The following is a 25,416-nucleotide window of genomic DNA, read 5'->3' on the forward strand; positions in this document are numbered from 1 at the left end:
AAGTGACTTGCCCAGGGTCACACAGCTAGTAAGTGTCAAGTGTCTGAGGCCGGATTTGAACTCAGGTACTCCTGAATCCAGGGCCGGTGCTTTACCACTGCGCCATCTAGCTGCCCCCCAGAAATTAGTCTTTTGTGAGGTTGAGGTTCATGAATATCTTTGTGCCTCTGGCTATCAGTCTTGGCCAGTGTCAGGAATGCATCTTGGTTCCAATGTTAGGTATTAAAAGTTTTAAATTATTATTATTAAATGCTATTAGTCTGCCTTGTTGCTTCTAGTGATTTGTGGGGAAGGTTTTGCATAACTGAACTACTAATGACTTGGATTTATGGTCCCTGTTTCTATGGCTTGAAAGTTCCAGTTTCGAGGAGGAGTTCATAATCTTGATTTGCAGTAGCTGTCAGGAAGTTATTTGAAGCTTGGAACAATTCTGCCATAAATTGCTTGTTTTTTTAAAAAAACTTGTTTATTTAAAAACAAAACAAAAACAACCCATTGGCAGTGTCTCAGGCTTACCTGGTCTTGAGGAGTCTCATGTCTCCCGTTGCCTATAAACCCATACTGCTAAGTGCTGAAATAAGGCAGGGATTGAGCTTCTTAGCTGAATCAGAGAAATCTATGGGTGTCCTGCAGCCATCCCTTCAAACAAAATCACTGGTCAGAGCTAGAAGCCAGCTTAGAGAGCATCTAGTCTAATCCTTTCATTTTACAGATGAGGAAACTGAGGTCCAGGGAGCTTGTGGCTTACTCAACTTTATACAGACTTGGTTCTTTGGGGACCTTTTTTCTATATTCAATTAATTTGGGGGGGGCTCAATAATTTTTATTCACAGTTTCTATTCCTCAGGGTTAAAATCAGAGTGCCAGGATTGGAGAAAAATGGTTTCCCTTAACCCCAAAGTAGAGATTATTGTAGTCTTTCTCCCACATGAAAGATTTAAGTTAACACACATTTATTAAGCCCCCCTACAGTATTTTGAGGTGCTATGCTAGGTGTTGGGAATACCCAGAGCAATGATATTATTAGGGTTGGAAGGGATTTTAGAAGTCCCCTAGTTCAGGGCATCTTAAATTGTTTCCACTCGTGACCCTTTTCGCCTGAGAAATTTTTATTATTATTATTATTTTTTTTTTTAGTGAGGCAATTAGGGTTAAGTGACTTGCCCAGGGTCACACAGCTAGCAAGTGTTAAGTGTCTGAGGCCGGATTTGAACTCAGGTCCTTCTGAATCCAGGGCCGGTGCTCTATCCACTGCGCCACCTAGCTGCCCTCGCCTGAGAAATTTTAATGTGACCCTGGGCATATAGTTATATAAAACAGGTACACATAACCTTTTACTATTGCTAAATTTTTCGTGAATCCATATGAAATCATCATTGCCCTGTACCCCCCCCCCAAAAAAAAAGAAAGAAAAAAAAAGAAACTTTGATCTAGTCCAATGTTGTTTCCCCACCCCCACCTCCAATTTTTAGAGAGGGAATTGAGGCCCATGGAAGTTAAGTAATTTGTTTTAGATGCAGCTAGCTGGTATAGTGGATAAAGTGCTGGGCCTGGAGTCAGGAAGACCTGAGTTCAAATCTAGTCTTGGGCACTTGCCAGCTCTGTGACCCTGTGCAAGTCACTTAACTTTTGCTTGCCTCAATATCTATAAAATAGAGATAATGATAATAGGGTTTTTGTGAGGACCATATGAGGTAATTTTTTGTAAAGTCCTTAGCAGAGTTGCCTGGCACATAGTAGACATCACATAAATGCTTATTCTCTTCCCTTCCCCCCTGTCCCAGGTTACAGAAGTAACAAGCAGCAGATCTAGGATTTGAACTCAGGACCTAAGACCCTAAATATATCACTTATTCTTTCTACTCTATCACGCAACTCTATTTAGCTGGCCTTAAGGAGCTAATATTCGAATGGTATAATATAATTTAGCAGATAAGTAAAAGCTTAATTTCAAGAAGTTAGGGAGAATCAGAAAAAGGCTTCCTCTTTTTGGAGGCAATTGGGGTTAAGTGACTTGCCCAGGGTCACACAGCTAGTAACTGTCTGAGGTCACATTCGAACTTAGGTCCTGCTGAATCCAGGGCTAGTGTTCCGTTCACTGCACCACCTGCCTCCCCCAAGAAAGGCTTCTTACAGGAGGTTGCTTCTGGGTCGTGTGCTTTGAAGAAAGCTAAGGACCCTTTGTGGCGTAGATAAGGAGGGACAGAATTCAGACAAACTGTGCAAAGACATGGAGTGTGAAATCGCCTGTTGTGCATGAGGAAACTGATTGACCAGTTTGGTTGTAGCAGAGAGTGTGTGAAAGGGAATAATAAGAAACGAGAATGGAAAGGTAGATAGGAGCCATCCTGTAGAAAGATTTAGATGCCAGACTGAGGATTTGATATTTTATTCTAGAGACAATAAGAAACCGCTGTAGATTTTGGAAAAGAGGAGCAGCATAGTCAAAACTGTATTTTAGGGATATTGGCTTGGCAGTCGTGTGGAGAATGGAGTAGAGGGGGAGAGACTGGAAGAAGAGAAACCAATTAGGTGATTATTTTGCAACAGGCCAAGTGAAAGGGCTTGTATTACATGGTGGCTGTATTGGCAGAGAGAAGGGGAGGGGTCCGAGAACTGTGGAGGCAAAGTTTACAAGCCTTGGCATCTGGGTGTGGAAGTTGAATGAGTCAAGGCCTCCTATTCCTTTATTTGCAGAGGTGGGGGACAATAAGTATGAAATAGTGCCTACACCAGCAGCCACAGTCAATGTGTTAGTTGATTTTACTGAACTTTTTCTTTTCTTTTTTTAATCTTGCTAAAAAGGAAGACTCACTTGTAGGAGAGGCTTGTATTTGGAAATGAATATGGTGTAAAAGGGGGCAGCTAGGTGGCACATTGGATAGAGTGTGGGGCCTGGAGTCAGGAAGACTCATCTTACTGAGTTCCAATCACGCACTTACTAGCTGTGTGACCCTGGGCCAAGTCACTTCACCCTGTTTACCTCAGTTTCCTCATCTGTAAAAGGAGCTGGAAAGGAAAATGGAGAAGGAAATGGCAAACCAGTCCAGTATCTTTGCCAAGAAAATCCCACATGAGGTCATGAAGAGTCAGACATGATTGAAATGACTGAACAACAAGGGGTATAAAAAAAGGCACAGAGTAATAAATACTTTTAAGTCATTCATTCATTCATTCATTCATGCATTCATCATGATACATCCCAAGCAGAAGCAGAGGAGACTTAAGCAATGCATCTCTCTAATAAGCTGTTGTTGCTTGTTTGACTCTTTGTGACTCATTTAGGGGTTTCTTGGCAAAGGTACTGAAGTGGTTTGTCATTTCCTTCTCTAGCTCATTTTACAGATGAGGAAATTAAAGTAAACAGGGCTAAGTGACTTGCCCAGGGTCACATAGCTAGTAAGTGTCTGAGGCCAGATTAGAACTTGGGAAGATGTCTTTCTGACTCCAGGCCCAGTGCTCTATCCACTGTAATAAAGCATTTATTCATTTATCCATTTATCCATCCATCCATCCATCCATCCATCCATCCATCCATCCATCCATCCATCCATCCATCCATCCATCCATCCATCCATCCATCCATCCATCCATCCATTCATTCATTCATTCATACTTCATCATGCTACTTGGAACAGAAGCAGAGGAGACTTAAAAGCAATTCATCTTCTCTCTTCTCTAATCAGCTCATTACTTGGTCAAGGCATTAGGAATTCCATCTACTAACTTCTGTGATAGCAAAGGAGCAAAATTATGAAACTGATAAAAGCTTGCTTTTTTGTCCCTGTCTTCTTCCTTTTTATTCCCTTCTTCCCTTCTTTTTTCCTCTTTTTTTTTCTTCTCTCATTTGCCATATTATTAGTACACTCACATCTGCTAAATGAGTTCACATTCAGGTGTTAGTGATTGATAACAGCATCAGTGTTGTCTCTCACCAGAGCATTTTCTTTTTAAAAGAAGACTGTCTAAGGAGAGTAATACTTAAAGGACAGTATCCTAATGATTGAATGTGATGTGTGTGGGAACTTAGAGTCAGAGAAGATGTTAAGATCATAGATTTAGAACTAGAAGGGATCTCAGAGTCCAATTCCTTCTTTTCACAGATGAGTAGACTAAAGCACAGGAAGGTTAAATGACTTGCCCAAGATCACACAGGTAGTGACAGAGGTAGAATTTGCACTCAAATCCTCTGACTCCAGAGATAGTTATTTTAATTATTATTATTATTATTTTTGCTATTTAACGTTTCCTTCCATCTTCTGGAGCAGGGAGCCTCACATTATACTACAGAAATGACCAAGTGGGGACAACATGGGTGAAGAAGCAGAGGTGATCTGAGAAACTTTTATTTCCTCATTGCCAAAGGACTCAGTGTCCAGAGGAGCAACATTTTTTCCTTTCCATTTTTTCCTTCAAGGGAAGACTTATGTGAACTGTTACAAAATGAAAGAAGCAGAACCAGGAGAACATTGTACACCATAACATCAATGCTGTTACAAATGATTGTATACCTTTCCCTTAGGGCAGCCAGGTGGTATAGTGTGCTGGAATCAGGAGGACCTGAATTCAAATTTGACCTCTAAGTAGCTTACTTAGTAGCTTTGTGACCTTGGGCAAGTCACCTGTTTATCTCAGTTCCTCAACTGTAAAATGATCTGGAGAAGCAAATGGCAAACCATTCCAGTATGTTTGCTAAGAAACCCCCCCAAACCGTCGGACACAATTGAAACAACTCAACATCAATATAGTATACTTTGGGAGGTACTCTTAATGTAGAAATTGTTTCCTGAACTGGTTACAATAAAATATTTTTCTTTAGAATGTGTTGACTTTGTATATAAAATGTAGTTTTACAGTCCTAGGTTTGGATTAATTTTATTGGCACTTTAGTCAGGGAGCTGAATTTGCTCAAGGTGTGGAGGGCCACTTGCAAACTGGATTTGGAATAAAGGGTAAAGGCTTTTTTAAAACTGGGAAGGGTTGGGGCTGAGTCACTGACTTGTTTCAAAGTCAATTTGCGAATATTTCGTTCCTGGGAGGTCAACTTGACCCATTGTTATCTCTGGTTTACATTTACTCAGCTCTCTCTAGGTCCTTGGTAGTCCGAGAGAAGAAACTATAGTATCTGTAAGTGCTTTTACAAACTGGATTCAAGGGATAGTAGGGGAAGATGGCCCAAGGGGAGTATAGGTAACAGATGGATACAGCTGCATATAAATTTAGCATAGCAGCAGGAGTCCAATCAGGAGAGGTTTTAGAAGTGTCAGGAGGAGGACCTAGGAGCAGAGGAGGGAATTTTTCTAAAGAACAATGGGAATTCTAGGAGTCAGGGTAGAGAGATACAGCATTTATCAAGCACTTATTGTACCCTCACTTAATGGCAAGTAAAATGGAGAAGAAAAGTAGAAGCAGTGTCAGATTTTATATTCTTGGACTCAAAAATCCACTGTAGATAGTGACTACAGCCGTGAAATTAAAAGACACTTGCTCCTTGGAAGGAAAGCCATGGCAAATCTGGACGGCAAAATAAAAAAGCAGAAACATCACCTTGCTTACAAAGGTCCATATAGCCAAAGCTATGGGTTTTCCAGTAGCAACGTATGGTTGTGAGAGTTGGACTATAAGGAAAGCTGAGTGCTGCAGAATTGATGCTTCCCCCCCCCCCTTTTCTTTTTTTTTTGGTGGGGCAATGAGGATTTAAGTGACTTGCCCAGGGTCACACAGCTAATAAATGTCAAGTATCTGAGGTCAGATTTGAACTCACATCCTCCTGAATCCGAGGCTGGTGCATTATCCACTGTGCTACCTATCTGCCCCCTTTTGAATCGTGGTGCTGGAAAAGGCTTTTGAGAATCCCTAGGATAGCAAATCAGTCAATATTTAAAGAAATTAATTCAGGCTATTCACTCGAAGCTCAAATACTGTAGCTAAAGCTACATAATGAGAAAGCAGGACTCATTGGAAAAGACCCTGATGTTGGGAAAAATTGTAAGGGAAAAGGAAAAGGGGATGGCAGAAGATGAGATGGATAGAGAGTGTCATGGAAGCAACGAACACGAACTTGGATAGACTTCACGAGACAGTGGAGGAGAGAAGGGCCTGCCCATGGTCTGTGGGGTGATGAAGAGTCAGACATAACTGACTGAATGAATAATAACTGTGTACCAGGCACTGTGCTCAGTCATGTGGATACAAATACAAGGGTGATGGTCATTGTCCTCAAGCAGTTTACATTCTAATGTGGAAAGAAAATTCATAAAGTAGAGCTGGAAGGGAGGATGGGAAGAAGGTGCTTTGGAGCTGGTGGCCTGGAAAGGGGGCTTGGTTCTTGGTAATATCAGGTGACAGTCTACCCAACAGAACCCAGCATAGTGCCTGGGGTGCAGTCCAAATTTCCTTGGAGAGGATGTGGGGTAGAACAAGGGAAGGCAGGAATAGAAATGAGAAAAAGTGAGTCATTGGTCCATTTGTCTAAAGGTTACTCATGGGAGATATTAAAGACTAAAGAAAAAGGTATAGGAGTATACCTTTGAAGACTGTGGACACTGACTTGAGCTACCTAAGTTTTTTTTTTTCCTTTTCTTTTCTTTTTTGCCAGGCAATGAGTGTTAAGTGACTTGCTCAGGGTCACACAGCTAGTAAGTGTCAAGTAAGTGTCTGAGGTGTGAGGGCCAAAATTTGATATACAGAGCGTATTAGGGTGACTTGCCTTAATATTGGGGTCCCGGAAATATGAGGGACTCTTTTAGGTTTAATTTCCCCTTTGAACTTTCCTTTTTTTTTTTTTAGTGAGGCAATTGGGGTTAAGTGACTAGCCCAGGGTCACACAGCTAGTAAGTAAGTGTTAAGTGTCTGAGGCCGGATTTGAACTCGGGTACTCCTGACTCCAGGGCTGGTGCTCTATCCACTGTACCACCTAGCTGCCCCCAAACTTTCCTTTTTATATATTCTTCCCAGGCCAATAAGAAAAGGAGCCTCTGTTAGTTCATAAAGGAGCAGGTTTTATTACTTGGGAATTAATTAAACCATAAAGGTGAAACCAATTAAGGAAATAAGGAAGTAGAAATACAAATAGATAGCCTTAACTCTAAGCTTAGTTCATGAAATCCCAGAGTGTTCCCAATTAAGGTAGTTCAAAGGAATTTAGGGTTTTCCATAAGTGACTCACTGACCCCAGGGTCAGTATGCAGTTTTCCAGGGTGAAGCTGAGACCCAGACTGTTAACATTTGCAAGACTAATGTCAAAGCGTCGGTTCATGAGGAAAAAAAAAAAAAATCGCCCCTCTGGACAAAACTTTCCTCTCTTCCTTTTCTGTATTGTTGTTCGCATATTATTAGTCAGCAAAAGTTATTATATTCTTTTTACTGTTCCATCAAGGAAACATTCCGTTTCTTGAGGAAGCAAAGGGGGGAAATGTGGTAAAATATGAAAGTTTTTAACAGTCGGTTAGGATAACTGAAAGACGCCAGTTTTTCAAGGACCACCCTTTTGGGGAGGAGATGAACAGTCCGCCTGCTGCGCATGTCAGACTGCCTGCCGGGTTTTTTGACTTCCGGGGTGGAGAGAAGCAGAGGAGGCCTTTTTGCCTGCTTGGCGGGACTCCTGGCGGCGCAGCACAGACGGTCTCCCTCACTCCAAAGGTGGCCTTTTTTGGTTTGGTGAGTTTTTATAAGAAATATAGACTAAGCCTAGATTTAAGACGATTTCTACTGTATTTCTACTTTCCTATCCTTCTAATCAACAACACCTTATATACAATAAAGGCTCTATCTAGAAAACCAGAAGCTTCTTCCATTTACTAGTCTGGGAGATAAATTAAGGGAAAAGTTAAGTAGGGGAGATTTATGATCTAATATCCAATTTTAAATTTCACAACATGATGCCGCCATGCCAAGTGCCACCAGACTGACTTTCAAGCCAAAAGAGCTCAAACTCTTTGAACACGCCCTGCCTCCCAGAAGTTCCCACCCTTCCAGTCACATCCCATTTTTCCTCCCACAAAAGGGGAAGTCCTTCTCAGTAGCATACGTAATCTCAGGGTGGGCCAGGTGTGGCCCCTCCTAAATGATTCAGCTGAAACTTTCGATATTAATCTTTACCACAAATAATTTTTACCACAGAGGCTGCATTTGAACTCAGGTCCTCCCAAATCCAGAGCTGGTGCTTTATCCACTATGCCACCTAGCTGCCTCCTTGAGCTACCGAAGTCTTTTTTTTTTTTTTTTGTGAGGTAATTGGGGTTAAGTGACTTGCCTAGGGTCACACAGCTAGTAATTGTTAAGTGTATGATGCTGGATTTGAACTCAGGTCCTCCTGAATCCAGGGCCAGTGCTCGAGCTACCTAAGTCTTAAAGGTAGCTAGGTGTTATAGAGAAAAGAGAATTGAACCTCTAGTCAGGAAGACCCCAGTTCAAATTTATCATTGGATACTTGCTCTTTGAACCTGGACAAGTCACTTAACCTCTGTCTGCTTCACTTCCTAATCTGCAAAATATTATTGTGGGGATAATAATAGCACCTCCCTCAGAGAGTTGTTATAAGGACCAAATTGGATATTTGTAAAACATTTTGTAAATTCATCTATTTTGATTAGGACTGATAAGTTCCCAGTTCAGCCTTTGTCACTTTTGTGTATTATTTAAGGAATATTATGTATGGGAGTTATGTATTATTTATAATGCTGTCTTTTTCTTTCTTCTTCCCTCCTACAGATTGACCAGGACCAAGGATAACTCCCCTGGTCATGGTGGTATCCTGCCCCCCGACTAGGCTTCTTGCCTCTTTCCTCCAGCGGGGAACTCAGCAGGCTAGCAGGTTCCAGCTGCACACAGGAACCCCCTGTGCCGCCAAGGACTACTATGAGTTCCTGGTCCTGGGTGGGGGCAGTGGTGGGATCACCATGAGCTCCCGAATGAAGAAAAAAGTAGGGGCTGAAAATATAGCCATTGTTGAGCCTAGTGAGGTAAGTTGGGATTAGAATCCTAGGGGACGTGTCTGTTGTGTGTTGGGAGCTGGTCCTGTAGAGCAATGGCTTATAACTTTTTAGTTCTTGAATACCATTGGTAAAAATGTTTTGAGCACTCATTCCCAATAAGTCTTTAAAGAGATTACATATGTTAAAAAAAGCCCTTGGCAAACCTTAATGTGCTATATAAATGCTAACTTCATTTATAAATTAGAGGCACACATAAATAATAATTATGTATATTATAAAATATAAATAAAATAAACATTAAAAAGATGTGATAAAGATGGAATGATAGTTTCCTGGCTTTGTGGTCTGACATGAGCTTTAGGAAAATCATTTTGGCTAGAGTGAGAGGGATAAGTTGGAGTGGGAAAAGATGAGATAGGGAGATAAATAAAAAGATAAGGTAATAGCACAAGGAAGAGGTGATGAGGGCTACAAACATATGTGAGATATGTATATGGAGGTTGAAGTGATAAGATCTGAAAGCTAGTTGGATAATAATAGATAATATTTACATAGCACTTAAGATGTGCCTGTCACTGTGCTAAACACTTTACAAATATTATCTTACTTGATCTTCACAAAAACCTTGGGAGGTGTCTTATTATCATTCACATTTTACAGATGGGGAAACTGAGGCAAACAGCAGTTAAGTGATTTGCCCAAGATCATACAGCTAGTAAGTCTCTGAGGCCAAATTTGAACTCAGGTCTTCCTAATTCCAGGCCTAGTGCTCAATCCACTGCAACACCTAGCTGCTTATTATGTGGGTGAGTGAGGAGTCAAAATTTACACCGAGGTTGCGAGCCTGAGTAACTGGAAGGACAGTAGTACCCTCAACAGTAACAGGGAAATTGGGAAGATGGGTGATTTGGGGAGGGAAAGAAAATGTAATGAGATCTGTATTCAACCTATCCATGTTGTTGTTCAGGTGTTTCAGTTATGGCTGACTCTCTGTGACTCCTTTTGGGGTTTTCTTGGCAAAGATAATGATCTGCCATTTCCTTCTCTAGATCATTTTATAGATGAGGAAACTGAGGCAAACAGGATTAATTGACTTTTCTCAGGTCTCACATCTAGTTAAGTGTCTGAGGCTAGATTGGAACTCAGGAAGATGAGTCTTCCTGACTCCAGGCCTGGCACTTTATCCACTGTGCCGCTTAGCTTACCCAGCCCACTCCCCTATTCATGCCTAAACTTGAATGTTTCTGACTCCAGGCCCACTTCTCTGTCTACTGCCCTATGTAGCTGCCTCTGTTAGGTCTGTAAAGACAGCCCTAAGATGAAGGATGAGAAAGAAGAGAGAACAGAGGGCTGCTTAATAATTTGTATTATAAGGGGGATGAACTTGATGTTTCCTTATAGTTCTAGATCCATGATTCTATGGAGAAGCATATGGGAATGTTTAGATGGATGTAACTGGTTTTTGGATTCAAAGGAGAGAGATGCTCCTGACTCATGCAAACTTAAGAAATTTCTTATTGATATCAGGCAACTGGGCAGCATAATCAATAAAATTCTGGACTTGGAGTTGGGAATACCTGAGTTTGAGTCCTGATTCAGGTGCTTACTAGCTGTGTGACCTTGGAAAAAATCTTTCTTCCCTTTTTTTTTTTTTTTGCGGGGCAATGAGGGTTAAGTGACTTGCCCAAGGTCACACAGCTAGTAAGTGTAAAGTGTCTGTGGCCAGATTTGAACTCAGGTCCTTCTGACTCCAGGGCTGATGCTCTATCCACTGTGCCACTTAGCTTCCCCTACCTTTGAAAAAAATCACTTAATGTCTCTCAGCCTCAGCTAGAGTGCCAGGCCCAAAGTCAGGAACACTCATCTTCATGACTTCAAATCTGACCTCAGATACTTCCTAGCTGTGTGACCCTGGGCAAGTCACTTAACCCTATTTGCCTCAGTTTTCTCATCTGTAAAATGACCTGGAGAAGGAAATGGCAATCCACTTCAGTATCTTTGCCAAGAAAACCCCAAGCGGGGTCGTGGAGTCAAACATGGCTAAAATGACTGAAGAACAACAAAATGAGGATGATAATAGCACCCACCCCGTAGGGTTGTGGTGAGAATCAAATGAGAATTTATAAAGAGCTTTGCAAACTTTAAAGTGCTGTATGAATGCCAGATATTATTATAATTATATAAAAACAAAGGTTACGGAGAAGCTTGTGTCATAGGCACCTTGGTCTCATTTGTTCTGATTCTGGGATATGCCACGGTACAAGTGAGATCCAATCAGCATCTGGACAGCTCCTTCAGGACACTCCCCTGACTGTGAGTGGACCCCTGTTTTTCTCTGCCTTGTCTCCTAGCACCTACCTCTCAGGGATTGTTGTGAGGATCAAACAAGGTAATATTTGTAAAGCATTTAGCACAATGTCTGGCACATGGTAGATGCTTAATAAATGCTTCTTTCTTTCCTTTCCCACCTCCTGCTCCATGCCCTAGCAACCAGGGCTCTGCCTGGGAGTGCTAGAATTTTTATGACTTCTGACCATACTTAACTGTTCTTCAGCAAGGTAGAAAGGACTGAATTTAGCACCTATTTAGCAGAAATAGTTAAAATAGGAAGCCAGAGATGGCAGGCTCTTTTCCTAGATGCTACACCCCAGATGAATTCTGCCTTGTCTCAGATCTCCAACTTCCTGTGGCAGTGACTTCCTCAGAAGTGACTTTTACAGAATCCTGGTCTCTCCTCCTTCATGCTCTCCAACTCCCCATGTGACTTTAGGACAGCATCTTTTGTTGTTTTCCCTGGTTTCCATTTTATACCACTTGCCCTAGGCATGAAAATTGCTAGATTAGGCTCTGGGTACATCATATTTACATCAGCATAAGAAGATTAATCAGACATCTTTTTTTTTTTTTGGACAAAAATTCTGAACTTAAAGCACTGAGTAAAAAGAGAATTTCTATTATATGCATGCATAAACACATATTTACATATCTGTATATATGTGTAATATGTGTCTGTTAGAATAAAATGAACCTGGGAATTCAGAAACTTCCATTAATCAATCAATTTATTTATTAATTTTTATTTTCTTTTCCCAATCTTAATGGTATTTTATTTTTTCCAGTTACATGTAAAGATAATTTTCAACATTCTTTTTTTTTTTTTTTTGGCTGGGCAATGAGGGTCAAGTGACTTGCCCAGGGTCACACAGCTAGTAAGTGTCAAGTGTTTGAGGCTGGATTTAAACTCAGGTCCCTCCTGAATCCAGGGCTGGTGCTTTATCCACTGAGCCATCTAGCTGCCCCTTCAACATTCATTTTTATAAGATTTTGAGTTCCAAATTTTTCTCCCTTATGACCTTCCCTCCCCGATCCCCAAGAAATCTGAGCAATCTGAGAATTCAGAAACTTTTGAAGAGATATACCAAAAGAGGATTAAAGAATCCTATGCACCTTAAGGATATATCAATCAGAAATAAATAATATGAGAATGTAGATCTGAATTGATATGGTTTCTTTGATGGCTAAGGGGTTGTACATATTGGTGACTTTGGCTTTTTTTTTTTTTTTTTAAGCAACTCTTTCCTCACTCTGGGGAAAGGCATCTGACCAGATTGACTTAATCATTTGAGAGATTCGGGTATAGTTTCAGTAAAGAAGATAGAGTAATAATAATAATAATAATAGTAGCATTTACATAGTGCTTTAAAATTTACAAAGTGCTTTATATGTGTGATCCCATTACTAACGCCAACATTTATATAGCTCTGTAAGGCTTACGAAGGACTTTACATAGGTTATCTTATTTGGTCCTCATATTAACGGTGTGGAATAGGTGAAGAAACTGATGTTAAGAGACACTAAGTGACTTCCCCAGGTTCACACAGATAAGCAAGCATCTGAGGTAGATTCTGAATTCAGGTCTTCTTGGCTCTATTTCCAGAGCTCAGTCCACTACATTTAGCTGCCACAAAGAGAAAAAGAAGGAATGAAATAAAGAAATAAGTAATACATATTAGAAGGTAAGATCAAATGGAAATATTAATGCACATTAAGAATTTCTAAGAATTTTAGTGAAATATTTCCAATTAAACTTTTTTAGGGGGTACTGGGCACAAATTTTTAAAAATTTCTGAATGACAGTAGGAACTACCCAAGGCAAACTATTTGAAAGACTGGGGTAGTTGATAAGTGGGGTGGATTGAAGATAAGAACAAAATTACCCACTCTTATCTCTGTTGTGACTGGATAGAGCAGGTGAGGTGGCTAGCAAACAAACACTCCTTGTCAGGATATTTTCCTCAAATCAAATTATGTTATTTAGGATTCACTGATTGGCAGGTACCTGTGATCCAATAAGAGTAAGTGAGAAGTTTTTTCGTATTTTGCTTTAATTATGTTTTAATTTTTTTTCCTTTCAAGGAGAATAACTGTAGAACATCCATATCAGCAGTATTATAGGCCTCTTTTTTGACCTTCACTCTATACTGAGACCAGAAATGTGGATGATGCAGTGCCACCATTGATGGGAGAGAGCAATGGGACTCCGGGGATTAGCTTTGATAATTGGCTGTCTCGATGCATCAGGGAATCTTTAAGGAACTTATTAAGCTGTAAACTACATCAGCAGGCACTACAGTTTTTATTGAAAATTTGCGTTTTCCTTGGAACAATGTTCTGTATGTAGTAGGTATTCGATGTTTGAATCACATTATTTGGGGCTCAGAATAGCCAGAAGCTAATCCCTTCTGATGCTTGACTCCTGGCCAACCTCACATTTCTTGGTTCTCTTTGCTCTTGACTGTGTGCCTATAGCTGGTGACTTAGCTATTGTTCAATGCAAAAGTAAGCTTGAAATAAGAAAACCATTGCTTCCCCTAAGTGGAGGCAGCAGATCCATGAGTTTCACAGCCATTCCTTCTATCCAGGGTTAGCCACAATGATGTTAGGAAGCAATTACAAAATGTACTTTGGGGACTACTGGCTCACAAACTAGAGAGGAGTGGGGAACTTTTTAACAATTTTCTGTTGTCAGGAGCTAAGCAAATAAACCTTTGCAATAGTTTTGGGGTCTATGAGGATGTCCTGGGATGTCTTTTATCAATAAAGAGGCTCCAGAGAGTTCATAGCTACCCCATGGGGTTCTTTATGGTCCTTGGCTAGTTCTAAGGTCCATGGGATCTGAAAGTCTGAAGAATCCTGATTTGGACTAGATCCGTTGGGATCTTTTCCTTCTTCCTCAAAGTACTTTCCTTATAACAACTCTGTAAAAGGTAGTCTTGACTATCCCCAGGCAGTGTGATGGGAAGTATATATAGAGAGATCTTGTCTTGAAGCAATGAAGACCTGAATTCTTAGAACCTTCTTGAAATGAGTGACTTTAACTCTCTGAGCCTCAGTTTCCATGTCTGTAAAATGCAAAGGTTGGACCAGATGCCCTCCAATGTCATTTCCAATTCAAAATCCTATGAATGGGTTGAAATTCCCCAAATGCACATTAAACTTGGTTGTTTCATCCTTTACGTGGATGCCTGCCAGTTTTCCAGACATGTCTGTATTCAAAGTAGTTAGTTGTCCCTAGAATAGTTGCCTTTCAGATTTATCCTTCCAGGGATTTCAGGCTGATGGGCAATGAAGAACTAGTAATATTCTTAGATTAAAATGTATATGCCTGCCTTATATACAATACATAGTTTGTAAACCTCAGAGCACTTATAGGTAACATGGTATAGTGTGTAAAGACAGGGAGCCTTGGTTCAAACCCAGCCTCTATGGTTCACTTGGAAAAATTATTTAACCTCTCGGTGGTCCAAGCCACTCTCTAAGATTAGTGGGCAGTTTTTTCATCAGAGCTTCCTGGAACAATACAATCACTAGTCTGGACCCCCCTAAAAGCACTATATAAATGTATTATGTTGATGTGTATTGTTAATATATAGTTTTAACTTTAAAATGAATGAGTGATGAATAGATAGAGAGGAGAGAGAAAAACATAGAAGGGGGAAGGGGAGAGAGGGAAAGAGGGGAGGAGAGAAGAGGAAAAAGAGAAAGGTTGAGGAAAGGGGGGAAGAAGAGGGGAAGAGGAAGTGGTGTGAGAGAGTGAAGGATTATATAAAATAGAGGCAGTATGGCACACTAGATAGAGAGCTGACCTCAAGGTGGCCAGGAAGACTTGGGTCTCACCTCTGACACAGATTGGCTTTGTGACCCTGGGCAAGTTTCTTAAACTCTCAGGGCTCCATGCAATTATTTTCAGACTGTAAATTATTGAGAAAATGATAACTTGCATTGGAAGAAAGTCCCACCATTTTAGACTTCCCCCTACTGATGAAATCCCAGTCCCTTCCCTATAGGTACTCAATGAGATTTCAGTCAGATGTCATTTATAGCCACTGAAATGAATTTTGTTGTTGGGGACCTGTTAGATAGAAGCCAGTTCTAATTTTCCATAATGCTATAGAGGTGACTGGATTCTTCTAAGCTATACTAGCAGAATGTAGGGGCCACCAAGCTGGAAAAGTTCATAAACCCATAGGGAATTAGAGCTGAAAGGGATCTTATAGGAGAGGCAGGCAGTATAGGATAGTGGAAAGAGTTCTTAGACAGAAGACCTAGGTTGATAGGAACCTCTGTGATCTACAACATGTGTGATCTTGGGCAAGTCCCTTCCCCTCAGGTGCCTTATCTGTAAAATGATTGGTTTGGGCTAGGTAGGTAGCCCTATCAACCCCATTGATAGGTAATCTATCAATGGATGAATTATAAGATTTAGAGCAGTTAAATCATATTATTTAGAGGGACCTTAGAGATCATTAAGAATGACCTTGGACTGTGCATACCCTTTGACTCAGTAATACTACTACTAGGTCTATATCCCAAAGAGATCATAGAAAAAGGAAAAGAACCCACATATACAAAAATATTTATAGCAACTCTTTTTGTGGTGGCAAAGAATTGGAAATTGAAGGAATGCCCATCAATTGGGGAATGGCTAAACAAGTTGTGGTATATGAATATAATGGAATACTATTGTGCTGGAAGCAATGATGAACAGTCAGATTTCAGAAAAACCTGGAAAGACTTAAGTGGACTGATGGTGAGTGAAGTGAGCAGAACCAGGAGAACATTGTACACAGTAACAGCAACATTGTGTGATAATCAACTGTGATAGACTTGGCTCTTCTCAGCAGTGCAATGATCCAAGACAATTCCAAAGAACTCATGCTAGATAGAAAATGTTCTCCACATCTAAAAAAAAGAACTCTGAATTCTGAATGCAGATTGAACCATACTGTTTCTACTTTTGGGCTGTTTTTTCTTTTTTGAGGTTTTTCCCTTGTGTTCTGATTCTTCTTTCACAATATGATTAATTCAGAAATATGTTTAATGTGATTGTACATATATGACCTATATCAGATGGCTTTCTGTCTTGGGTGGGGGAGGGGGAGGCAGAGAGGGAGTGAGAAAAATTTGGAACTAAAAATCTTAAGAAAACAAATGTTGAAAACTATCTTTACATGTAACTGGAAAATAATAAAATACTTTTATAATAAAAAAAAGAATGACCTTGTAGTTTTGCCAATAAGTAAGGTGAGGCACAGATTGGTGAAATCACCTACATAAGGTTACACAGCTATAAAATAACAGAATCAGTGCTTGGTTTCAGGTCTCCTACTTCCAAGGCCAGAGCTCTTTCCACCCTACCAGATTGTCTTAAATATGGGCCTGGTGATAAAATGTCTTCTAAGAACAACCCCAGCCAATTTTGGAAGGGCTCATCACAAGAAAATTAATCAACCAGGGAATGGATATTTTGGGGGCCACAATAGCTCATGAAGTCATCTGCTAGGTGATGGAGGGTCTGAGATCCACAGAGGAGAGAATATCCATATTGATTAAATCACAGAGCTCTGCAAATATTGCTATATCAGGGAACCACTCATAGGTTTTCCATTGTGATTCTATGGCTGGGAGTTGTGGCTGTCTTTCAGGAAGCAATACCTAGGGAGTCCTGTAGGAACAAACCTCTGAGATCTTTCCCTTGTGACACATTCAGAGGATCAACAATTAGTGCAAGGGGTTGTCCTTCCCCTTACCCCTCTGGAGCAGCTCCATTGAGAGGAATCTTAAATGTTTTGTTTTTTAGAGACATTTTTACCAGCCCATGTGGACGCTGGTGGGTGCTGGTGCAAAAAAGTTGTCATCATCCAGCCGTTCCATGGCAAGTGTTATTCCATCAGGAGTAGAATGGATCAAATCTAGAGTGAGAGAGCTGGATCCAGACAAGAACTGCATCCGCATTGATGAAGGCAAAGAGGTAACTTATCCCTTCAGGGCCTTTCTGCCTAGCTTGTTTTTTTGTTCTCAGAATAATCTTCCTTTCATAGGTCTGGTAATATTACTCCCCTGCTCAATAACCTGAAATGGCTCCCCATTGCCTACTGAATAAAGTTTAGACTCTTTTGCCTGGTAATCAAAAACCCTCCACAATCTTGCATTATCTTAATTTTCCAGGCTCAGATCATACTATTCCTCTTTATGACCTATCCAAGTTTAGGATACTCTGTCTTTCAAATGTTTCCTGTGCTTTCCAGTCTCCACACCTTGGTTCACATGGTTTTCTATGCTTGGAAGGTGTTTCTCCCTCTTTGCCTTTTGAATCTTACCTATTCTTTATGCCCCAATTCAAAGGTCTCTTCCTCCAGGGAGTTTTCCTAGCTTCTCCTTTGTCAGGAATGAAGGTTTTTATCTTCTTTTTCTTTTCTTTTTTTTTGGGTGGAGCAATGAGGGTTAAGTGACTTGCCTAGGGTCACACAGCTACTATGTGTCAAGAGTCTGAGGCTGGATTTGAACTCGGGTCCTCCTGAATCCAGAGCTGGTGCTTTATCCACTGTGCCACCTAGCTGCCCCCTAGGTTTTTATCTTCTTAAATGCATTTATCATGTAATGTTGTATGTTATCATTATCTGTATTTTTGTTTTACCTCCCTAATAGAATTGGTAATCTCCAGGAGAATAGAAAGAGTATGTACCATGTATATTTTGTATCTGACTAATATCTAACAAAATGTTTTACATATAGTAGGTACACAATTATGGAATGTTTAATGCCATTAAAAAAAAGAGTCGTTTTCTCCAGTAAGGAGAGAGAGAGAGAGAGAGAGAGAGAGAGAGAGAGTGTGTGTGTGTGTGTGTATACACAATGCCTATGTGATGGTAGAGGACAGGAATGACAATGAGGAATAAATGGTCAATCTCCCCATTTAATTAGTATGTATACTAGATCCTTAAGGTATCAGCATTTCCCACCCCACCCTTGGACTCCAAGGGGCAGGAAGGCATAGGAAAGAGCCACCTCTTTAGAAAGCCAGGTGGCTAAGATAGCTTTTGGAGCATTGTGTCTGGACCTCCCAGAACTGGGTGCCCTCATCCATAGATGATGTTCATTTTGCATATGTGAACGAACACTTTAAAGCTACAGATGGTCTAAAATTCATACCTTTGCTGCATTTTCCAGAATTTCATGGCAGAGCCAACACTCTAGGTCTTGACTCCAAGTCTAGTGTCCTTTCCACATGTTTACAGATACATGCAGCTTTATCTTTGTCTACTAACTATCTCTTATGCTCCTAAAAATAAGTTATTTCTGAGGGACTTCTCTTAACAAGCCCCCATTTTCAAGTTGTAATTGCATTCATCTCAGTCACTTTATAAAATAGCTTAGTTATTTGCTTCCCTAGACCAGAATTTCTCTAACTATTCTCTTACCTAGACTTCCCATCCTGGGTCAGATATTGTCAATTCTTTAATTCTTCAACTTCTAATCTTGATTTATTCAATGTGCTTGTTCTTCTTTTTCCTCTAACTCATTTATAGTTTTTTTTAAAACTAACTATTCTTCTTTTTTCTATCTACTTCCTCAACTTCCTTCAAACCTTCCTTTTCCTAAGCAGGTTCTTTGTTTATCCATTTCTTATTGGTTATATTCTCCTTGTTTACACCTGACACAACATGTCAGTGTCCTTTTGTTCTCTTTCTGTGTCTGGGTCACTATAAAATTAGCATCCCCCAAAACCACATTTCCATTAACATGGTTAAGATGAACTTTTTGTCCCCAACAGAAAAGGCATACAATTGTAGCATATGTAAGAACACAAACCTTAATTTCTCTGTTAACCCTTTTAGGTAGTATCAATGAGGACTCAAGCCTCAGTTTATCTGTTAACCCCTTTTTGCCTCCTCCATATGGATTACATATTTAGGGTAGAGGAATGTTACCCATCACCCAAACATTATTAAAAAGGAGCAGATAACTTGTTGCTTGATTCACCTGTGGGATTCTCCAACTATGATGTCCCAACTCAGAGGTCACCTACATACATGTAAACTCTCTCTGTCTTCTGTCTGTCTTTCCACACATCTCTCTCTCTCTCTCTCTAGCTCTTGCTCTCTCTTGCATTTTGCGGAGAGCTATTTGTCTCCTGGGATAATGGAGTCAAACCTACTACATGATAAAGTGTAACCCAGTTCCATGGGTGCTGTCTGGTCTATTTTGTGCTAAAGTTCTACTGTCTAAAATATTATCCTTTTTTTTGTGTTATAGATTGCTTATAAATATCTCATCATTGCTCTTGGAATCAAGCTGGAATTTGAGAAGGTACGTCTTAAATGATTTCTCTGTTACTGGGATTCATTTATGCTGAAATCCAATTTTGTATTTTGATGCTCTGTCCCAAGCAAGGTTTTCAGAAATTCCCATTCCAGCTATAATTGACAATATCCAGATTTTTCTCCCCATTTAAAATGAATCATCCTGAAATTGTGTCAATGAAAACAAATGCGTTCTAATTTTTAATTTTAGACAGCAATTGAGTATATCCTTTTTTATAATAGCACTTCTTGCAAAACAGAGTCCTTTCCAATCTAAAAGAAATGGTTCTTTGTAAGGAATTGAATAATCTCATTATGGGTGAATTTTTTCTTCAGATATTGGATTCAGGAGGTGTGGACTGTAACAAATATTTCCCTAAATAGAAGTGGGATATAGTTATTGCCAAGAAGGGGACCTGGAGATTAAACAAAAAATTTTTTTTCGAAACAAAGTGATTACTCAGGAAACATAATCCCTACTGAAGTAGTTAATTAAATTTTTCTTTAAAATGAACTAAGAGGCTGGGTGTGTGTGAGTACATTGAAGGGGTGCTCTTGAGCTCTGATTTGAAATCAGAAAATCTAAGTTCAAATCCCAATTCTGTCCCTTACTACCTGTGTGATGTTGGGCAGGTTATCATATCAATGTAGAGGGTCTAGAGGGATGGTCTTATCATCTTGAGAAAGGTACCAAGAAGATACTGAAATACTAGAGAAAGAGGAGCTCATAGCAGCTTGGTAGTAAATAAATTTTATTGGGGGAGCTCAGGAGACCCATCCTGGACAGCAGCAGGACAGTGGCAGATGTCCACATCACACTTGGGCCAGTCCCAGATATCATCTAGAAAAAAAAACAAAGAAGGCACAGTGTCAAGAGATGGCCCATAGTCACGTGGTTGGTCACCTGTAGATTTTCCCATGGGATCTGTTCGATTGTTTACAATAAGTAGGATGCCATAGGTCACGTTCTCAGGCCCTTGTTCCCATCATACAGTTTCTTGCTCTCATGGCCTCAATTTCCTTATTTGTAAAATGATGATTTGGTGGGGGGTTTTTTTTGGACCTCTAAATTCCATCTAAGCTTTAAATCTGTGATCCTATGACATAAATATTACAAGATTAAATCTTATTCTTTCCTGATATGATAAAGTATGATGCATTTTGGGACAGATATTGATAAAAAGGCATTGTGTTCTAGGAAGATATAGGAGGAATGATCTGGGTTCAAGTCCTACCTCTGAGAATGCTTCATAGGTTCTCAGTGCACCAGGCAACTCTCTAGGACTAAGTTATAGGTGAGCTGCGAATCTTGCTGATCTGTACTGGTGGAGAGAATGCCACACCAAGAGTTTCTCTACACTTAAAGAAACCACATCTCCAGACAAAATGAAACAGAGCATTAATTCAATAAGCTCTATTGTGTCCAGGGGAGAGTAGTCAGGGCACTGAAGAGCCTTGTCTTGGGGAATGGATATGATAACTGTTTTTAAGTATTTGAATGACTATTGTGGTTTTTGTTTTTTTGTGGGGAAATGAGGGTTAAGTGACTTGCCCAGGGTCACACAGCTAGTAAGTGTCAAGTGTCTAAGGTCAGATTTGAACTCAGGTCCTCCTGACTCCAGGGCTGGTGCTTTATCCACTGTGCCACCTAGCTGTCCCCTTGAATGACTATTGACAACAAGAGATTAGGCTCATTTGGATGGGTCCTTCATGGTGGAATGAGGAACAATGGGTAGAACTTTTATAGAGATATGCTTTATTTATTTATTTATTTTTTGTTTTGCAGGGCTATGGGGGTTAAGTGACTTGCCCAGGGTCATACAGCTAGTAAGTGTCAAGTGGCTGAGGGGGGATTTGAACTCAGGTACTCCTGAATCCAGGGCTGGTGCTTTATCCGCTGCCCCCTATTTTTTAAAAATTAAAAAAAAATTGTTATTTTTTGGTGGGGCAATGAGGGTTAAGTGACTTGCCCAGGGTCATAATTTTTCTCATGCAAACTGCCTGAGGGTTGAGGTTACATTCTAACACTGAGCAAAGCAAAGACTCCCTAAAGAGCAGCTATTGGAAAATGGTTTTGGGTGTGACTTCTTCCAGACAGAGTGTTCCTCTGAAAAATTCTCTTCCGCTATTAGTTCTCCCATAAGACTGGTATCTCTCAGGGTTCCCAAGCCTTGTCTAGAGGCATCAGTGATTTAATCCTAAAAAAGAAGCATCACATCAATGCATACCCACCTGCCATCTTAGGAAATAAGATGAAGAGGGAGACAAATTCTCCAAAGATAGGGACAAACTAATTACAGTTACATTTCTACCTAACAAACCATTCAGCATAGGGTTATTGAGCTCAATATTTGGGTTGATTTCTTTGTTGTACAGTGTATAAGGAGCTCCACGTTTTAGTTCATATTTATTAAGAATTTTTAAAAATAAGAAAAAGGATACAGATGTGTATACACATATACATATGTATATATATGTACACACATTTACACATACACATATACACACATAGATACATACACATATATACATATGCTTACAAACACACACACATATACATATATATATATATATTTCTAAAATGACTAGAAATGTACCTGGCATACTGCCAGAGGAAACTGGGAAGATTTGTATGAACTAAGACAGATCAAAGTAAGCAAAGTAGAACAATCTGCAATGACAACAACATTGTAGAGAAAAACAACTTTAAAAGACATGAGAACTCTGATGGGTATCAAGATAAACCGGTCTAGAGGATTGAAGATAAAAGCACACTGCTCTTCTCCTCCCACTGAGGAGCTTAAGAGCCACAGAGAGAGGCATATATTTTCAGGCACAGCCAATATGGGAATTTGTTTTTCTGGATGATGTATGTTAATGATGAAGGGTTTTTGTTTTGTTTTGTTTTGTTTTGGTCTAATGGTCAGGGCAGTATTAGAAATGCAAGTTAAAATTAACCAATTAGAAAGACGTGCTTGGCGACATAGGACTAGAAATATTAATATCAGTCTTACTGCTCGGTAAGTTGACTAAACATCAGCTTGTGATCATGAACATTCTTTTCTTTTAACCAAAGAAGAGAAGGAGATTGTGGATACACCCAAGCTGTTATCTCACTGATTTATATCATAGTTTGGCAATAAGACTTGACAGTATAATTATTGTGACCCTGAGTGCTTAATGGACTGCTGCCTAATGGGTTCTAAATTGTTGGTAACGAGAAGCAATAGATCACAAAACACCCAACAAGTCTTCTAAAGGATTCAGCATCAACTTCCTATATGGTACCAATGAGGAACTATGTAAAATTCAAATGTTGGAAAGCCTTCAAGTATGCTTCTGGCAACCGATTATGTTTGCTTTATGAATACAATCCTAGAAGCCCATTGATGCTCATTGGCAGTAGACTGACCCCTTGGGAATGAATTCCTTGGCTGGAGCAATCCATGGGACAAAGACAAATACAAAGTAGCTCTCAGTCCTGTGTAGCTCCTTCCTGTTTCTTTGGTGAATGGTAGCAGAGTGGCAAAAAGAGGGTAGAACACTGGTGCTAAGACTTTCACAGATTTTAGGCTGTTTATAACCATTGACTTAGCTGTTGTTACTCTTGGGTCTTTCTCCAAACATCCACCAGTGGATATCCTACTGGAAGAATTGAATTGTCTTAATCTTGACATTCTCATTATAAATGAAACCAGAAGACCGAAAGACTTTTCATTTAAATGAAAGAAGGGAGAGTCAAATAAAGGAGTTGATGGAATTGGTTTAATCATGTATTCAAAGGCAACAAGAAATGTTATTTGATGGGACATTTGGTTATCTCATAAAAATGGCTATGGTGAGTATTTTCAAAAAGACTATTATGAAAATCTTACTTGCCAACATTTGTTGTGGAAGATTAATAGGTTGCAGGGCAACTGAGTGGTGCAGTGGATAAAGCACCGGCCCTGGATTCAGGAGGACCTCAGTTCAAATCTGGCCTCAGACACTTGACACTAGCTGTGTGACCTTGGGCATGTCATTTAACCGTCATTGCCCAGCCCAAAACAAAATGATTAATAGGTAGAGAAACCAGATTTGCTTTTAGATCCTAGCTTTGCTAATTCCTATTTGTGTTACTGGAGGTGTCTCAGGGGCTCAGTTTCCTAATCTGTAAAATGGAGAGTTGGGAGTGGATGAACATTAAGCCCCCTTCCAGCTTTAAATATATGATACCATCTTATGATAAAATAAAGGGTGGCACAGTGGATAGAGTGCTGGGCCTGGAGTCTTCTTCGTAAGTTTAAATCTGGCTTCAGACACTTAATAGCTGTGTGACCCTGGGCAAGTCACTTAACCCTGTGTGCTTCAGTTTCCTCATCTGTAAAATGAACTGGAGAAGGAAATGGCAAACCACTCTGGTATCTTTGCATGGGCTCATGAAGAATTAGACAACAAAAGAGTCATAGAGCTGGAAAGGATGTAGAACAGTTGTTCGGTCTAGACTCTTGACTTCAGTTGGATGAATGTAAAATCCAGTCAAGGATAAGTTATCTGTTTTCCTAAATATCTTTTTTTTTTTTTTTGGTGAGGCAATTGGGGTTAAGTGACTTGCCCAGGGTCACACAGCTAGTAAGTGTCAAGTGTCTGAGGCCGGATTTGAACTCAGGTCCTCCTGAATCCAGGGACAGTGCTCTATCCACTGCGTCACCTAGCTGCCCCTATCCTAAATATCTTTTAAGGATGTATGCTTAGGCCATTGTTCTCTTTAATTCCTCTGGCAGTCAAGAAAAGGTCTTCCTTATATCCAATGGAAATATCTTCTGTTTTAATGTCAATCCATTTCCCCTTTTCCACTCTAACATGAGCATGTTGCTCAGTATCCTCTTCATAGGCAAATAGATGATGGCACAGAGGATAAAGCACAGTGGTTAGAGTTCTGGGCCTGGAGTAGGAAGACCTGAGTTCAAATCCAGCTTCAGACACTTAGTAGATATGTGATTCTGGACAACTAACCTCTGTCTGCATCAGTTTCCTTAACTGTAAAATGGAGATAATAATAACTACCTTCCAGGGTTATAAGAATCAAATGAAATATTTGTAACTCACTTAGCATTGTGCTTAGCATCGAGTAGGTACTTCATAAATACTTGTTTTCTTTTTTCCTTCCTAAAAATTCTTTTTAAATGTGAAGTAATCAACTCCCCCTTAACCTTAGAGGCAGCGTGGAATATTAAAGAAAGTTGTATTTGGACCCAGAGGAATTTGGCTCTGAATCTATGACTCTCTTCTCTAGAACAAACATTTTCTATTCCTTTAACTTTTCCTTATGGGACAAAGACAATTTTTATTCCTTTGAAATCATCTTTGTCATTCATCTTTGATCCTTATCTTATTTCTATATATCTTTATTTATTTTTTCTCTTTTTCTTTTAGTGGGGCAATGAGGGTTAAGTGACTTGCCCAGGGTCACACAGCTAGTAAGTGTCAAATGTCTGAGGTCAGATTTGAACTCAGGTCCTCCTGAATCCAGGGCTGGTGCTTTAACCACTGTGCCACCTAGCTGCCCCTCTCTATATCTTTCTTAAAAGGTATGCTGACTTACCTGGTATTCTAATAGCAGTCTTTTTTTTTTTTATATATAATGTTTATTTGTTGTTGTTGTTGTTTTTGCAAGGCAATGAGGGTTAAGTGACTTGCCCAGAGTCACACAGTTAGTAAATGTCAAGTGTCTGAGGCTGGATTTGAACTCAGGTACTCCTGAATCCAGGGCCGGAGCTTTATCCACTGCGCCACCTAGCTGCCCCCATAGCAGTCTTAATAATGCAAAGAATAGAGAAATTATTTTTTTCTTGTCT

General features: G+C 39.9%; 1 protein-coding gene across 2 annotated transcripts in view; it reads left to right on the forward strand.

The window, feature by feature from the left end:
• Positions 1-25,416, forward strand: part of SQOR (sulfide quinone oxidoreductase) — a 78,981-nt gene that overhangs the window by 34,405 nt on the left and 19,160 nt on the right. For both annotated transcript variants that reach the window (XM_043987038.1, XM_043987039.1), the window contains exons 2-4: positions 8,713-8,963; positions 17,077-17,247; positions 19,533-19,586. In XM_043987038.1, the coding sequence (XP_043842973.1) occupies positions 8,745-8,963; positions 17,077-17,247; positions 19,533-19,586 (444 nt within the window). In that variant the 5' untranslated portion in view covers positions 8,713-8,744. The remainder of the gene's footprint in view (positions 1-8,712; positions 8,964-17,076; positions 17,248-19,532; positions 19,587-25,416) is intronic.

This window comes from Dromiciops gliroides, chromosome 2, assembly GCF_019393635.1.
Source record: "Dromiciops gliroides isolate mDroGli1 chromosome 2, mDroGli1.pri, whole genome shotgun sequence".
NCBI lineage: Eukaryota > Metazoa > Chordata > Mammalia > Microbiotheria > Microbiotheriidae > Dromiciops > Dromiciops gliroides.